Source organism: Littorina saxatilis, linkage group LG16 (genome assembly GCF_037325665.1).
Source record: "Littorina saxatilis isolate snail1 linkage group LG16, US_GU_Lsax_2.0, whole genome shotgun sequence".
Lineage (NCBI taxonomy): Eukaryota > Metazoa > Mollusca > Gastropoda > Littorinimorpha > Littorinidae > Littorina > Littorina saxatilis.
This window is the reverse complement of record NC_090260.1, coordinates 34,963,946-34,981,596: the sequence shown is the minus strand read 5'-3', so window position 1 is coordinate 34,981,596 and position 17,651 is coordinate 34,963,946. Positions and strand designations below refer to the sequence as shown.

Genomic DNA, 17,651 nt, shown 5'->3' with positions numbered 1-17,651 from the left:
CCCACTAGATTGGTATGTCCTGACTACATGGCCCACTAGCTTGGTATGTCCTGACTGTATGGCCCACTAGCTTGGTATGTCCTGACTGTATAGCCCACAAGCTTGGTATGTCCTGACTGTATGGCCCACTAGCTTGGTATGTCCTGACTACATGGCCCACTAGCTTGGTATGTCCTGACTACATGGCCCACTAGCTTGGTATGTCCTGACTGCATGACCCACTAGCTTGGTATGTCCTGACTACATGGCCCACAAGCTTGGTATGTTCTGACTACATGGCCCACTAGCTTGGTATGCCCTGACTACATGGCCCACTAGCTTGGTATGTCCTGACTACATGGCCCACTAGCTTGCTTGCTACAGCACTACAGGTTCAAATCTGGGCATGGACGGACACAGGTCAACTTTATATATGCAGATTCAGAGACGGTATCCATGTCCCATTCCCATGTCATCACTGTGGCACTTAAAAGGCCCCAAAATTGCTTGATTTGTAAATAGTTATTATGAAGCTATCGTTGACTGAAAATCTATAACCATAATGGTCCAATTACATTAAATTAATCCGATAGGAAAATACAACAACAAATCAAAAACTTTAGAAATAAAGGGGAACATTGAAGGTCATGAATTAGCAGACACACACGATGGCAAAGGACGGAAATGAGGGGACTATGTCAGGACATCAAGGGGCAGAGTTCAGGGGACGATGATGATGAGTTGTCCCATGCAGCGCGACACACACACTCTGCCAAGGGGGGGGGGGGGGGGGGGGGGGGGCAGTCAGGGGACGATGATGATGAGTTGTCCCATGCAGCACGACACACACACTCTGCCAAGGGGGGGGGGGGGGGGGGGGGGGGGCAGTCAGGGGACGATGATGATGAGTTGTCCCATGCAGCGCGACACACACACTCTGCCAAGGGGGGGGCAGTCAGGGGACGATGATGATGAGTTGTCCCATGCAGCGCGACACACACACTCTGCCAAGGGGGGGGCAGTCAGGGGACGATGATGATGAGTTGTCCCATGCAGCGCGACGCGGTGTACCACAGAGACACCTGGTCCTCCTCCGTCATCTCACTCAGGGCCTGACCCACTTTCAGGTCGTCCATGGCACCCTCCCCCACCCTCCTCTCTCTCCCTTCCCCATCCTCCCTCAAGGGGTCCTTGGCCTGGAAGGACACGTAGACCACCACCTTGCGCTCCAGCCCCGTCATGGCATGAGGCGTGGTGAAGATCACCGCATCCTGGGTGGGCATGGCGACGGCAGGGTTGGCGGTGTCGGTGATCATGGACACGGAGATGCCGGACTTCTTGAGAGCGGTGACGAACTCGCAGGGGTCGACCTCGCGACTCACGATGACGATGTCTTTGAGGGCCAGACCGTCGCTGGTGACGGGGAGGGGGCCCAGCTTGCGGCGCTTGGCCTGGTCCGACGGGCTGGCCTGAAGGTGAAGGCCGTGGTGGAAGATGTCCACAAGGTCACGCCCACACTGCTGACACTCCAGTGGCAGGCGGGCGGAGGAGTTGTGCTTACTGTGGAAGATGAACCAAGGGCGTGACCCGTCCGTTGACAGACCCCACGGTGCACTGCACACACAAACAGACGTTGAACTCCTTCTGGCATTCAGTGATCACGTGTTACAAAGTACCCATGATAGTCCCCTGTACATGAACCTGGCCATGTAGGACAACCACCTCAAGTAGTCTGCTCGAAACCACAATTCAAAGGCTAACTTGACTACTTCTTACTAATTCATTGCTTGCTGCATAGCAACAAGAAAACACAAAGTAACTTTCCTGATGATGATAGAAGCAAAGCTGACCAAGGCACACACACAGGTCAAAGCACTAAGCTATATTGATATCTCGTTTTGACCATTTATGCAATGCAAAAATACCTACTTGCAGTATTTCACACTGCCACTTACATTCGCCTGTTTGAATCCCACTCAAAATCAGGTATTTTGAGACAGGGTTTGCCCAGCTCCTTGTGTGCCAAACTGGCTACAATTGGAACTAAGTTATAATAATAATAATAATAATAATAATAAATGAGCATTTATATAGCGCAACATCATAACTTTACAATTATGCTCTTTGCGCTTGACACATTTAAAATTAAAACACAGTTATACAAGCATTTACATCTACATTCATAGTCAACAACGCTTAATTAAAAGCATACACCATCAAACATACATTACAAAAGATTCTTCCACTAACTAAGTAATAAAAACATGAATAAAATAGGTAGTAAAAAAACAAGGAAATACCAGCTGAATACCCTTAATCAAACAGAACATGTTATCAACAATGCTGAAAACAGTCCTAGATGTTTATATACATTATCACTAAAACAACAAATACACTACATGTCGCCTACTGAAGTTATACTAATCTAGAACAATTTCTTGACATGACCTGCTCAAGATAAAGGGAAGGCTGGTAGAACCTACTTGACAAATAGAAAACCCAAGAGAGTCTGAATGTGGATGCAAATGGGCCAGCCAGCAGAGAAGCTTTGCTGAATTTTGTCAAAACTTTTATGTAGTAGCAGCTGAGAGACTGGAGGTTCACCTAGGTCTCGCAACATTATATGACTTTGCAGGATCTAAAGATAATTCTGGTAAGAGTGGTTACCAGGCACTGTGCTTTTGGCAGCATGAGGTCCTTGAAGTAACATGGTGGTGACACAGGGGTGGGACATGTATACCCGTCTCTAAGACATGACCTCATCTATATTATTAAAAGACCTCTGTCTGTCCGTCACACTTTTGATCGCTACTTCAACACTGTTGTTCGTCGGACGCTGACATGAAAAGCGGTACAAGTTGTCGGAGCCAAAAGCATGAAACCCACCTGGAAGAGATGCAACTATCGTTGTAATGAGAGAGTTGGTGGCTAGCACTCTCCCTCCCCACGCTGCCCAGCTCCCTGCCGGTGAAATGCAGCACCCTCTGCACCATGGGGGGGCAGCGCAGGATGCGGTCCAGTTTGCCTCGCTCAAAGCCAGGGGGGGCGCAGTCCTCAAACTGACCCGCACACCACATGGCCCGGGGCTGGCACGTCTCCCGCACCCACTGTATGGGGTCGTGGCACAGTCGCGTCACCTAGGTACACACCAACACAACACATTACTCCTCCAAACACAGAGTATGGCTGCCTATATGCTGGGATAATTGAAAATGGTTGTACGTGTAATTTTCCAATTTGGATGACCGAGTCATCGCCCCCTGAGAGAGTCCCCTTCTCTGTAGCAAGTGGCTGTGTGAGTGTGAGTGTTAGTGTTAGGCACCTGTATGCTCAACAACAGATGTCATTACAGTGGGACCTGTATGCTCAACAACAGATGTCATTACAGTGGCACCTGTATGCTCAACAACAGATGTCATTACAGTGGCACCTGTATGCTCAACAACAGATGTCATTACAGACGCACCTGCATGCTCAACAACAGATGTCATTACAGACGCACCTGTATGCTCAACAACAGATGTCATTACAGTGGGACCTGTATGCTCAACAACAGATGTCATTACAGTGGCACCTGTATGCTCAACAACAGATGTCATTACAGATGCACCTGCATGCTCAACAACAGATGTCATTACAGACGCACCTGTATGCTCAACAACAGATGTCATTACAGACGCACCTGCATGCTCAACAACAGATGTCATTACAGACGCACCTGCATGCTCAACAACAGATGTCATTACAGACGCACCTGTATGCTCAACAACAGATGTCATTACAGACGCACCTGTATGCTCAACAACAGATGTCATTACAGACGCACCTGTATGCTCAACAACAGATGTCATTACAGATGCACCTGTATGCTCAACAACAGATGTCATTACAGTGGGACCTGCATGCTCAACAACAGATGTCATTACAGACGCACCTGTATGCTCAACAACAGATGTCATTACAGACGCACCTGCATGCTCAACAACAGATGTCATTACAGACGCACCTGCATGCTCAACAACAGATGTCATTACAGTGGGACCTGCATGCTCAACAACAGATGTCATTACAGACGCACCTGTATGCTCAACAACAGATGTCATTACAGTGGGACCTGCATGCTCAACAACAGATGTCATTACTGTGGGACCTGTATGCTCAACAACAGATGTCATTACAGTGGGACCTGCATGCTCAACAACAGATGTCATTACAGACGCACCTGTATGCTCAACAACAGATGTCATTACAGACGCACCTGCATGCTCAACAACAGATGTCATTACAGTGGGACCTGCATGCTCAACAACAGATGTCATTACAGACGCACCTGCATGCTCAACAACAGATGTCATTACAGTGGGACATGCATGCTCAACAACAGATGTCATTACAGATGCACCTGCATGCTCAACAACAGATGTCATTACAGACGCACCTGTATGCTCAACAACAGATGTCATTACAGACGCATCTGTATGCTCAACAACAGATGTCATTACAGTGGGACCTTCATGCTCAACAACAGATGTCATTACAGACGCACCTGCATGCTCAACAACAGATGTCATTACAGATGCACCTGTATGCTCAACAACAGATGTCATTACAGTGGGACCTGCATGCTCAACAACAGATGTCATTACAGACGCACCTGCATGCTCAACAACAGATGTCATTACAGTGGGACCTGTATGCTCAACAACAGATGTCATTACAGTGGCACCTGTATGCTCAACAACAGATGTCATTACAGTGGCACCTGTATGCTCAACAACAGATGTCATTACAGACGCACCTGCATGCTCAACAACAGATGTCATTACAGTGGGACCTGCATGCTCAACAACAGATGTCATTACAGACGCACCTGCATGCTCAACAACAGATGTCATTACAGTGGGACCTGTATGCTCAACAACAGATGTCATTACAGACGCACCTGTATGCTCAACAACAGATGTCATTACAGACGCACCTGCATGCTCAACAACAGATGTCATTACAGTGGGACCTGTATGCTCAACAACAGATGTCATTACAGACGCACCTGCATGCTCAACAACAGATGTCATTACAGTGGGACCTGCATGCTCAACAACAGATGTCATTACAGACGCACCTGTATGCTCAACAACAGATGTCATTACAGACGCACCTGTATGCTCAACAACAGATGTCATTACAGTGGGACCTGCATGCTCAACAACAGATGTCATTACAGACGCACTTGTATGCTCAACAACAGATGTCATTACAGACGCACCTGTATGCTCAACAACAGATGTCATTACAGTGGGACCTGTATGCTCAACAACAGATGTCATTACAGTGGCACCTGTATGCTCAACAACAGATGTCATTACAGACGCACCTGTATGCTCAACAACAGATGTCAATACAGTGGGACCTGCATGCTCAACAACAGATGTCATTACAGACGCACCTGTATGCTCAACAACAGATGTCAATACAGACGCACCTGTATGCTCAACAACAGATGTCATTACAGACGCACCTGTATGCTCAACAACAGATGTCATTACAGACGCACCTGCATGCTCAACAACAGATGTCATTACAGACGCACCTGTATGCTCAACAACAGATGTCATTACAGACGCACCTGTATGCTCAACAACAGATGTCATTACAGACGCACCTGTATGCTCAACAACAGATGTCATTACAGACGCACCTGCATGCTCAACAACAGATGTCATTACAGACGCACCTGCATGCTCAACAACAGATGTCATTACAGACGCACCTATATGCTCAACAACAGATGTCATTACAGACGCACCTGTATGCTCAACAACAGATGTCATTACAGTGGGACCTGCATGCTCAACAACAGATGTCATTACAGACGCACCTGTATGCTCAACAACAGATGTCATTACAGTGGCACCTGTATGCTCAACAACAGATGTCATTACAGTGGCACCTGTATGCTCAACAACAGATGTCATTACAGTGGGACCTGTATGCTCAACAACAGATGTCATTACAGTGGCACCTGTATGCTCAACAACAGATGTCATTACAGTGGCACCTGTATGCTCAACAACAGATGTCATTACAGTGGGACCTCCCTTGCAAGACCCCATCAAGAGTTAAACCCTCTTAGGACGTTCGTGTATGTCGAACACAGCCATGCATTAATGGAGCGTGTACTCCTATTTCTACAAAAGCGACCTTGATAGGTTGATGTGCAGGCACAGCCTTACACACAGCATACACATTTATGGAATCCCACCTACCCCTCCCTTGAAATGTGATCGCACTTTAGCCTGGTGGCTTTTTTAGACGATACCGCTGATCACCATCACTGTGTTTTAACTATTCTCATACACGGAAGCACGGCTATATCAAGGCCACAACTGCAGGGCTGCTAGGGCTCCATTATGTCCAAAACTGAAACTGATAATCCTAGGAGCCCTCAAACCGAATAAAAGGTGCTTGAATGCTGTTGTTATCAATCTCTCAAATTGGAAATACATTTTCTACTGTTTCCCAAACTCAACCCAAATCTTACACTTTCTCCAAAACCAAAAATCCATTTCTGAACTTTTTCACATACTAAAAATCGGAAGTGAACCAGAAAATAAGCACCCTTGCAACGGTTATGAAACAGCATACTGACCTCATCAACAATGATGAACGCCCCCTTAGGTATGTCAGCCAGCTTGCCGGGCTGGTTCTCCTTGAAGAGACGACTGTCAAAGTCAATCTTCACCACCTTGGGGGGCTGGCTGGGATTGGGGGAGGGAGAGGGAGAGGAGGGGGAGGGAGAGGGAGAGGAGGGGGAGGGAGAGGGAGAGGAGGGTGAGGGTGAAGGGGAGGGAGAGGTGAGGTTTGCTGCAGGGCTGCTCTCCTTGTCATTTTTGTGTAGCTGTTGACGTGTTGTCCTCACCTGCAACCAGTTCACTTGGGTCTGAACATTTTGGCTCCATTATGTTTTTTACATCAAAAGGCACTGTCCTTCACGTATAAGCGATCATGCTCACCATCTCAGATCTTGCCCAGGCTTTTGACTAAGGATAATAGCATCCTTACACCTAAACACTTGCCTACAATCAGCAACCTGGCTGTTTTCATTTTTGAAGTGACTCATACTGATGTCAATCAGCTTAATCAATTTAGATAAAAAGGTCTCTCTGCATAGGATGCGGCAACGCTATGGACTGTGGGAAAGTGTTCTAACTCCATGTGATGCGGCAACGCTATGGACTTTGGGAAAGTGTTCTAATTCCATGTGATGCGGCAACGCTATGGACTTTGGGAAAGTGTTCTAACTCCATGTGATGCGGCAACGCTATGGACTTTGGGAAAGTGTTCTAACTCCATGTGATGCGGCAACGCTATGGACTTTGGGAAAGTGTTCTAATGCCATGTGATGCGGCAACGCTATGGACTTTGGGAAAGTGTTCTAATTCCATGTGATGCGGCAACGCTATGGACTTTGGGAAAGTGTTCTAATTCCATGTGATGCGGCAACGCTATGGACTTTGGGAAAGTGTTCTGACTCCGTGTGATGCGGCAACGCTATGGACTGTGGGAAAGTGTTCTGATTCCATGTGATGAGGCAACGCTATGGACTGTGGGAAAGTGTTCTAACTCCATGTGATGCGGCAACGCTATGGACTGTGGGAAAGTGTTCTGATTCCATGTGATGCGGCAACGCTATGGACTGTGGGAAAGTGTTCTAACTCCATGTAATGCGGCAACGCTATGGACTGTGGAAAAGTGTTCTAACTCCAAGTGATGCGGCAACGCTATGGGCTGTGGGAAAGTGTTCTGATTCCATGTGATGCGGCAACGCTATGGACTGTGGGAAAGTGTTCTAACTCCATGTGATGCGGCAACGCTATGGACTGTGGGAAAGTGTTCTAACTCCATGTGATGCGGCAACGCTATGGACTGTGGGAAAGTGTTCTGATTCCATGTGATGCGGCAACGCTATGGACTGTGGGAAAGTGTTCCAACTCCATGTGATGCGGCAACGCTATGGACTGTGGGAAAGTGTTCTAACTCCATGTGATGCGGCAACGCTATGGACTGTGGGAAAGTGTTCCAACTCCATGTGATGCGGCAACGCTATGGACTGTGGGAAAGTGTTCCAACTCCATGTGATGCGGCAACGCTATGGACTTTGGGAAAGTGTTCTAACTCCATGTGAAAGCCTGGACAGATCTACAAGCAATATATATATATGCGGGAAGGATGATACCTTCTAACTGAAACAACCCTTATTTTGCAATATGACAGGATACTTATCTCTCAGCTCAAATGACTGCATCTGACAGTGGACTGTGGGCTTTGTCTGGCTTGAAGCATAACACAATTTCAACAAAACGCAAAATAGTTGCCAAACTCAAATTCACTGCACCATTGCTAAATACTTCAGATTCTGAAACTGATGCAAGACGTGAACTACATGTACAAAGAAGCATCAGCCAACATTAAGCGCTGTGAAATATAACTCAGTCACAGAAAAGGCAAGAGTCCAAACAGTTTTGCGCTAAGATAATTCAGACAGTCTGTGACACAGTCGTATACGCATGTGTCTTATTTTTCCTGTCCCTAACGTGCACATACAGTGGAATCCAGCTATAACAAACCTGGGTATAAAGAAATCCCTCTTTTAACAAACTGCCATTGATTTCCCGGCAGACAGCCTTCTATTTCTTACTTGTTACTTTCCGGCTACATCGAACCTTTTGAACTCATTTGCATAACAAACACGTTTTCATCGCCCCAGAGCCGTTTTGTCTCTAAAAGTCACAAGGCTACAACGAACTGATGTCAATAATTGTCTCCAAAGACAAAAATACACAAACACAAGTGCACATCGCGTGATGAGCGAACTCTGAACAAACAGCGGGAGGTGCACGGAACAGCCACCGCCGCTGTGTTTTCACTATTCCAATCCGTCGGTAAGACTTCAGATCCAATTTCTAGGACACATGACTGCGTACAAAAGATTGGGCATGCTTTTCTCTTTTTTGACGATTTGCCTTTTCGCTTGTTGTGTACTCAATTCTTCATCAAAGAATGTTTATGGGAAATATCTCGCTCCACTGTTTTTGAAGTGACCGTCTAAAGATGGCGCCCACTGCCACAGAAGCACGTGTTGCTGCCAATACCTTACGTCGGTACTTGCAGGCAAAGTGCAGCGATGTCTGTGACTTGGATATGATCTCCAAATTGGAGTGTACAGTGGAGAAGTGTGCCAGTTCTGAGCAGCGTCAGACAAACATTCTGGACTTTTTCAAAACAGCTTAGTACGTGTGTCGCGGCAGTGTCAGTGTGTGCAGTGTCTTTTTTGACGCACACGGCGATTGATCAGAATGTACATGTACATGCTTTTACACGACTTTATAAATTTTACTTCTAAAATTGTGACAGTAAAGTGAACATTTGAACTATGCCTCTCTCTATGGATTATATTATGAAGCTGTTGAAAACATGCAGAGATTGTACTCTCCAAGGAAAGATCGATGGGACGATCATTTAAAGGTGAGTGGGAAAACTTGTCTTAAGGCCATTTAGGGTTGAAAACTCAACAGCGAATTGCTGATATAACAAACTAAAATGTATCTCCCTTGAGATTGGTTGTACCCGGACTCCACTGTACCTGTCTGTACAGCAAGTGGCCAAGAGGAAGGCCGTTGGAGCCGTGGCGCAGGTTGAGGATCACGACTTGTTTCCCCTCGGACACCCAACGCTGGGCACGCAGTGTCAGCATCAATGTCTTCCCCGTGCCAGGCGGTCCCCACAGAAAGAAGAAATCACTGGTACTGCCCAGCACCCCCAGCTGTGGACAGATAAATGGGATATGAATGCAGTGTTGTCTTCAAAGATGACAACCTTTCCCAAGTAAACCTTCTGTCATGGAGTTCAATCAGTAGGTGCCAATCCAACACATGCTTTTAGAGGGCTGACACATACAAACAAGAAACTAATCCTCTGGTTTTTGAAATAATCATTAAAAAACACAAACAAAAACAAACAAACAACAGATCTTTGAAAATTTGACAAAAGAATTAGGCTGTCCTTGTCTTTGCAAGCAAAGATCTCTTTTGTTTTTTTTAAATAGTAAATGTCTAGTTTTGTCTATAAACATTTGATAAGCCAACCTTTCAAGTGGTTTTGATTCTTAATTTTGGATGGGCGCAATGGCCTCATGGATAAGACGATGGCCTGGTGGATAAGACGATGGCCTGGTGGATAAGACAATGGCCTCGTGGATAAGACAATGGCCTCGTGGATAAGACAATGGCCTCGTGGATAAGACGATGGCCTGGTGGATAAGACAATGGCCTCGTGGATAAGACAATGGCCTCATGGATAAGACGATGGCCTGGTGGATAAGACGATGGCCTGGTGGATAAGACGATGGCCTCGTGGATAAGACGATGGCCTCGTGGATAAGACAATGGCCTCGTGGATAAGACGATGGCCTCGTGGATAAGACGATGGCCTGGTGGATAAGACTATGGCCTGGTGGATAAGACGATGGCCTGGTGGATAAGACAATGGCCTCGTGGATAAGACGATGGCCTGGTGGATAAGACGATGGCCTGGTGGATAAGACGATGGCCTGGTGGATAAGACGATGGCCTGGTGGATAAGACGATGGCCTGGTGGATAAGACGATGGCCTGGTGGATAAGACGATGGCCTGGTGGATAAGACGATGGCCTCCCATGGGGAAGGTTGAGTGTTTGAATCCCAATCGGTTAAGGGTAGAGATTTTTCCCATCTCACAGGTCTACTTATGTGCAGACACGCTGGTGCCTTACACCTTTTCATGTGTACACACAAGCACAAAACAAAATGGAAAAGATACTGTAATCTATGTCAGAGTTCGGTGTGCTATAGAAACACGAAAATACCAAGCATGCATCCGCCCAAATCAGCGTATGGCTGCCTAAAATGGCGGGGGAAAAAACGGTCATACACATAAATACCCACTCGTGCAAAAAAACATGAGTTTATGTGGGATTTTCAGCCCACGAGCGCAGAAAAAGAAGAAGAAGAAGAAGGAATGTTAGTTCTTTTCCTGATATTTGTTCCAGACAGGAGAGAGATGTTACCTGTTCCTGTGTCAGCAGGATGCGTGTGTAGCGTTCGGCCGTCTCCTGAATAGCTTCCGCCTGGCTGCGGACCTCCACCCGCGGTGACTGCATCGACCACACCTCCACCGTTGACAGCAACCCACAGAACCTGGAGAAAAATATGAATCTGATCCATCAGCAGTTATAACACACTGTTTCCTTTTTCCCTTATAACAAAATATATCTACACACTTTGTTCTTAACCACTGACCCCTTTTAATAATTAATGTCTATTTCCTGCTACCCATAATAATAATAATACAAACAAGAAGAGCAAACGCTCGATCGAGTCACTTTCGCAGTTCTGAATATTATATGAGGCATCAGATGGACAGGAAGAAATTGCTATTCACAACACAATGAGTCACGTTCACATAAAATTTGAGCCCGGTCACTTTTATAGTTTCCGAGAAAAGCCCAACGTTAAGTTGTGTGTTGCCGAACAGAAAAGGCTAGTTATCTCCCTTGTTTTTCTGATAACGTTCGTAAAAGGCTACAGATGTAAATCGAAAATTTTTAATTAAATTTTCATTTGATTAATATACTTACCCGAGTCACATGTAGCAGTTGACTCAGTCTAAAGTGCTAGGTCTGAAAAGGCTACCCGTCTAAGGGGAGCAACCCCAACTAAAAAAGTGTAAACGTAGCTATGGTAATGACGACGCACCCAGGGAGTTACCTCCCCTCCTGCGTACTACGTCACTACTGCTACTGACCACGTGACCCCTATCATTCGACTCGAAGAATAAAATCTCCAAATCATAAGCGGGGTAGGTGGGAGGGACTACGATATGTGATTCGGGTAGGTTTACAATAAAATTTTCGATTAAATTACATATTCCTACTCCGAATCACATGTAGCAGATTGAAACAACAAGGCGGTGGGCAAGAAAAAGTTCAAACTCACTCTCAAATCCTTGTCAAGAGCTGACCCCCTGCCACCATGGCAGGCAAAGCTCTAGATCCATCCTGGCGAAGAGCCGAGATGTCACGCAGGTAAAAATTCATGAAGACATCCTCGGAACGCCAGTATGCGGTGTGTAGCACCTCCTCCAGTCTTCTTGATCGTAACACGGCCAAGGAGGAAGCCCAAGCTCGCGTCTCGTGAGCCCGAGCTGATTCCAGAGGAAGGACAGGCTGTGTCCCCCCTTCATTGCGGCGGCTCCACTCGTAAGCATGCTTAATGAGCGCCGACACCCACCGGGCCAGAGTCGTCTTAGTAATATCCTTATGTCTCTCCGTATTGAGAGAAATAAACAAAAGCTTTTGAGCTGCGGATCTAAGAGACTGAGCACGGGCAAGGTAGATGTGAAGGGCTCTAACAGGGCAATTTACTAAGTCTGGGTCATTCGGAGCCAGAATAGTGGACAACGGCCTGACATGAACCAAAGGAGAAGCTCGCTCGGGAGCCTGGTTTTTCGCAAGAAACTCAGGCCGAAACCGCAAGGTAACGGACCCATCTGATTCAAAGGAAATGTCGTCCGAATTACCGGAAAGAGCGTGGATCTCACTGCCCCTTCTTGCCGATGCTAGCAGCAAAAGGAAAAGGGACTTGCGTGTAAGATTCGCAAAACTGGCATCTCTGAGAGGTTCAAAATCCGCTGAACGCAGAAACTCCATGACCAATAAGAGATCCCACTTAGGAACGGGCGTACGAGACTTGACGTCAGAAAGGGAAGCGCCCTTGATGACTCCAGCGATCACGCCACTAACATCTATAGAGCGACCTATCTGGCGTAGGGTCGCCGAGATGGCCGATCTTCTTACTTTCAACGAGGCAGCGGAAGCTCCCTGAGAGGACATGAAAGCAAGATGGTTCGCCACGTGCATCGTGCGGGGCGCCGTAGCATCCAGCCGATGCTCGTGACACCAGGTAACCCAGGCCCTCCAATGTGACTCATAAACGGACGAGGTAGATGCTCTGTGCGAGCGTCCTACCAGGTCCATGGTCAGATCTGATGCCCCTTTGCGCCTCAGAGAAGACCGCACAACCTCCACGCGTGAAGATTCAGCATCTGAGGCTCTGCGTGGAGGCTGCCGGTGTGAGGCTGTACCAGTTCTCCTCGCGTGAGAGCGAGAGGAATGGGAGGGCCCTGGGCGAGTCTCAGCAGGTCCGGGAACCACGGCTGAGACGGCCAAAGAGGAGCGATCAGCAGGAGGGACGGGCCCTCCTGCTCCGCCTTCCTGAGAACTCGCGTGAGCAACTGGAATGGCGGGAACGCGTAAGCCTCCAGGCCTGACCAGGAAATGTCCATCGCGTTCGTCTCCCACGCCTCGGGATCCGGGAATGGTGAGACGAACACTGGTAGTCTCTTCGAGAACCTGGTGGCAAAAAGGTCCACCTGAGGTTTCTGCACAAGAGACCAGAGACGATCCAGCGCTCCGTGAGTGATGGTCCACTCTGTTTGAAGCACTCTGTCGGAGCGGCTGAGCGCGTCCGCCAGAGTGTTCAAGCTTCCGGGCAGGTACCTGGCCGAAAGCCTGATTTGATGCTCTGAACACCAAATCAGGATCTCGCAGGCCCTGGCCGAAAGCGACGGAGACCGCGACCCTCCCTGCTTGTTGATGTAAGCTGCCACTGTCGTGTTGTCTGTAAACAGACGAACATGCTTGGCCTGAAGGGAGGGCCGGAACTTGTCCAGAGCTAGAGCCACGGCTTCTAGCTCCAGCAAGTTGATGTGCTGCATCCTCTGATCTGCCGACCACAGACCTGACGCAGTCAGCTGGTCTGTGTGAGCCCCCCACCCCACCAAGGACGCGTCCGTGAACAGGTCCAAGTCTGGGGCAGGAAGGGCTATCGGCACGCCCCTGCACACCCACTCCGTGTCCAGCCACGGAAGGGTAGCGGATTGGAACCATCCCCGGAGAGGGATGAGGGCATTCCAATCCACCGTGGGAGAGTCCACGAACGGCTTCAGCGCCAGCTGAAAGGGACGTTTGTGGACCCTCCCCAAGGGGACCAGGAGAGCCATGGACTCCATCTGCCCTAAGATGGAGGCCAAAGTCCGCAGGGAGGCCCTCGGGAGAGGCAAAGTGGAGCGTATGCACGCCTGGAGCTTGTCCACCCTCTTCTGAGAGGGCTGAACAGTCCAAGCCACCGTGTCGAAAGACATTCCCAAGTAGGTGAACGTCTGACACGGCGTCAGCTCCGACTTTGATCGGTTGATCGAGAAGCCAAACAAGTTGGCCTCCCGAAGAACCGATTGGGTATCCTGCTCGCACCCCGCCTGACTCTGACTCAGGATGAGCCAATCGTCCAGGTAGGCACGTAGCCGGACACCCCGCGACCTCACCAGCGCGCAGACCTGTCTCACGACCATGGTGAAGACCCAAGGGGCGAGAGACAGGCCGAAAGGAAGGGCGCGAAACTGGTAAACCTGACTTGCCCACCGGAAACGAAGCCATTTCCGGTCGGCTGGATGCATAAGAATATGGAAGTATGCATCCGTCAGGTCGATGGAAGTCGCCCAATCTCCCGGGCGGAGAGAGTCCCTGACCGACGCTGGCGTCTCCATCTTGAACCTTATCTCCCTCAAAAAGGTATTGAGGAACGACAGGTCCAAGACAGGACGCCATGCCCCTGAGGCTTTGGGGACGGCGAAAAGCCGTCCGTAAAACCCAGGGGAACTGTGGTCGAGGACTTTCTCCACTGCGCCCTTCTGCACCAGGGAGTCTATTTCCGACCGAAGGACGGAAATGGCTTCCTGCGAGGAGGGAGGCCTGAACGCCGGCGGACGCCTGACCAGAGGTGCCTTGCCATCTTTCCAGAGAAGACGGAAGCCCGACCTCACGACCCCCACGATCCATTGACTCTGTATGGACACGAGCCAATGGGAAAGTGCCCGGGAAGGGCCCCCCGCCATCACCAGAGTGGAGGGCGGGGTGGGGGGGAGATCGGGAGCACTTCATTGGGGGTGAGGCTTGCTTCCAGAGCCGCCTCTCCCCCTGCCGGAAGACGGTCGTCTTCTCGAGCCCCGAGAAGAGGAACGTCCACGACCCTTGTCTGCCGGTTTGGGAGGGCCAGCAACCTTAGCCTGCTTAGGCTGAGAAGGCTGAGACTGCTTGGACTGCTTAAGGCTGTGCAGGGAAAAGTCAGAGAACTGCTGGTCCCTGTTAGCCTGAATTTCCTGTCTTCGGGCATCAAAAACGAGATGCCCAAAGAGGGAACCCTCCAAGACCGGTGAGGCACGCAAAGTGTCCTTGGTCGCCTGATCCGAAAACTGAGAGTGTGACAGGAAGAGATCCCGACGACACATAACAGAGTGCGCATAGTGCACCGCGGAAAGTCTCATCTGTTCTTCATTGACCCTCGCAAGAGCGGCCAACAAAGTGGAGACGTCATCCGCATCCTGATCCTCGCTGAGAGAGAACGGATTCAGTGAATCAGTGAGGGCACGAGAGAGGGCCCGAATGAGAGTCTCAGCAATGGAGGCAAGCTCCAGCTGCTGACGCCCTGCCTCTTCAGAAGCAATCAGAGTGTTCTCAGAAAAGAGCACGCCGTCATCCTTCTTGATAGGCTTGGCCAACAAGGCCAGCATCTCCGGAGGAACTGTCAAAGATGAACGCGGGAGAGCGAACGCATCCAACAAGTTCCTAGGAGACTTCTGCAAGACCAACCGCCTGTGAGACGACAGAGCGAATGCAGAAGCCTGAGAAGGCGAAGCCATCCACTGCTGAGCCAGCTCCGGAACTGAGCCGTGAGGCACGAGCAGCGGAACCGGAAGTGAAGGAATTCCGCTTCCGGAAGGAGATGGCTTGGCCAAAACCTGAGAAAGCTGAAAAGCTATGGATGGAGACTCCAAAAACCGGAAGTATGAGTCATCCTCCTTCCCAGAGCGAAAATCGGCCATCGCGGACGGTGCCGTCGAAGCGGCAGCCGAAGAGACCGAAGCCCCTTCCGCGAAATATCTCGAAGTGACCTCAGCAGCGGCCTCAAGAGCCACTTTGAGTCTCTCCGGATAACCAACACGTGCAGCCTCGCTGGTGACGGACTGAATATCCGAAACATCCGGCGAAGGACCGAAGTCCACGTTGCTGGTAGAAGGGCGGTGAACACCGTAACCGGAAACCGGAAACCCGTCCACTCCAATACCATCCGAACTCATGCCCTGACTAGGGAAAGAGTAAGAGGACGGCATGCCCGCAGCCGCCGGAACCGGAACCGCAGTCGAAGCAACAACCGAAGACGGAAGCGCTGACTGCCCCGGCCAGGGCTGAGACACCTGCCCAAAGGGCTGGTGATGCCCCCCCGCGACCGCCACCTGAGAGGAAGCGGAAGCGGAAGAAGCAGCAGATCCGGTCTGAGCCGGAAAAGTATCAGACGCGACCGCGAAAAGCGGAAGCGCAGACACTGTGGACGGCGGCCGGAAGGCCGAATGCCCAGAGGGCCACGTCCGGTCAACCCCGGAAACGACCCCAGCGGGTGCGTACATCGGGGGACCTATGCTTCCGGCGAGTGCCGGAAGCGCAGCAGACGGAACCGGCTGGTCGACTCCGGAAACGACCCCAGCGGGTGCGTACGTCGGAGGACCTACGCTTCCGGCGAGTGCCGGAAGCGTCGAAGCCTGAACCAAATGCCGCCATTGCTCATCGACACGATGGTCTTCCGTGAAGCCAAAGTGAGAACGAACAGGGGTTTGCGGGTCGTGAACCCGCCGAAAAGGGCTGCTTCCCAGCAGGGAGCGTCCAGCGGCCTCACGAGGACCTACGGACCAGCCCAACTTACTTGCGTCGCCAACCACAGCGGTAGAAGGCACAGAAGCAACCGCCTCGGTCAAGGACAGCGTCACAGCCGGAAGCGGAAAGGAAGCCATCGACGGGACAACGGAAGTCGACGGCTGAGAACGCACCATCTCCTCTCTCACCAACGTGCGAAGCTCGGGAACCAGCGAAGAAAGCAACGATGAAACCAGCGACGTCGAATCTGCAAGCGGCAGAGAAGACGAGCGAGAAACAACGGTACGCGTAGGTTGATTAGACTGCCCCACAACCGGCTGGTCATTTGGGGCAGAAATAGGGACCGTCATAACAGCATTGTTAGCCGCGTCAGAAACAACAACCAAAATAGGCTTAGGGACAGAAGTGGAAGACTTGGGTTTAATTTTCCCTTTCACATCAGCCTTGCCGCGCTCGCGCTTTTTGTCTCCGTCAGACATGCTGACAACAAAATGGAGACACAAAATTCCAAAATGGCTACCACAAAATACGTGACCAACACGTGGCCGAAAATTTCAAGTAGCAACTGAAAATTACGTTCGATACAAGTAAAGGAACGAGCTCACCAACTACCAGTGCAGCGGGTGAAGAGACGGGTGTGGGTGCCGGTGGGTGTCTAAGCAAACACCAAACAGCGAACTTCCACTAGAGCCAAAAAATTCACGACCTGCTCCCTAGAAAGCTGAAGTGTCGAATGATAGGGGTCACGTGGTCAGTAGCAGTAGTGACGTAGTACGCAGGAGGGGAGGTAACTCCCTGGGTGCGTCGTCATTACCATAGCTACGTTTACACTTTTTTAGTTGGGGTTGCTCCCCTTAGACGGGTAGCCTTT

General features: G+C 49.8%; 1 protein-coding gene across 1 annotated transcript in view; it reads right to left on the bottom strand.

Moving 5' to 3' along the window:
• Positions 1-846: 846 nt before the first annotated feature.
• LOC138950921 (uncharacterized) overlaps positions 847-17,651 on the bottom strand; it is a 50,718-nt gene continuing 33,913 nt past the window's right edge. The window contains exons 13-17 of the mRNA XM_070322631.1: positions 11,084-11,213; positions 9,623-9,802; positions 6,629-6,898; positions 2,866-3,116; positions 847-1,593 (exon numbers count right to left, since the gene is read on the bottom strand). Coding sequence (XP_070178732.1) covers positions 1,002-1,593; positions 2,866-3,116; positions 6,629-6,898; positions 9,623-9,802; positions 11,084-11,213 — 1,423 coding nt within the window. The 3' untranslated portion in view covers positions 847-1,001. The remainder of the gene's footprint in view (positions 1,594-2,865; positions 3,117-6,628; positions 6,899-9,622; positions 9,803-11,083; positions 11,214-17,651) is intronic.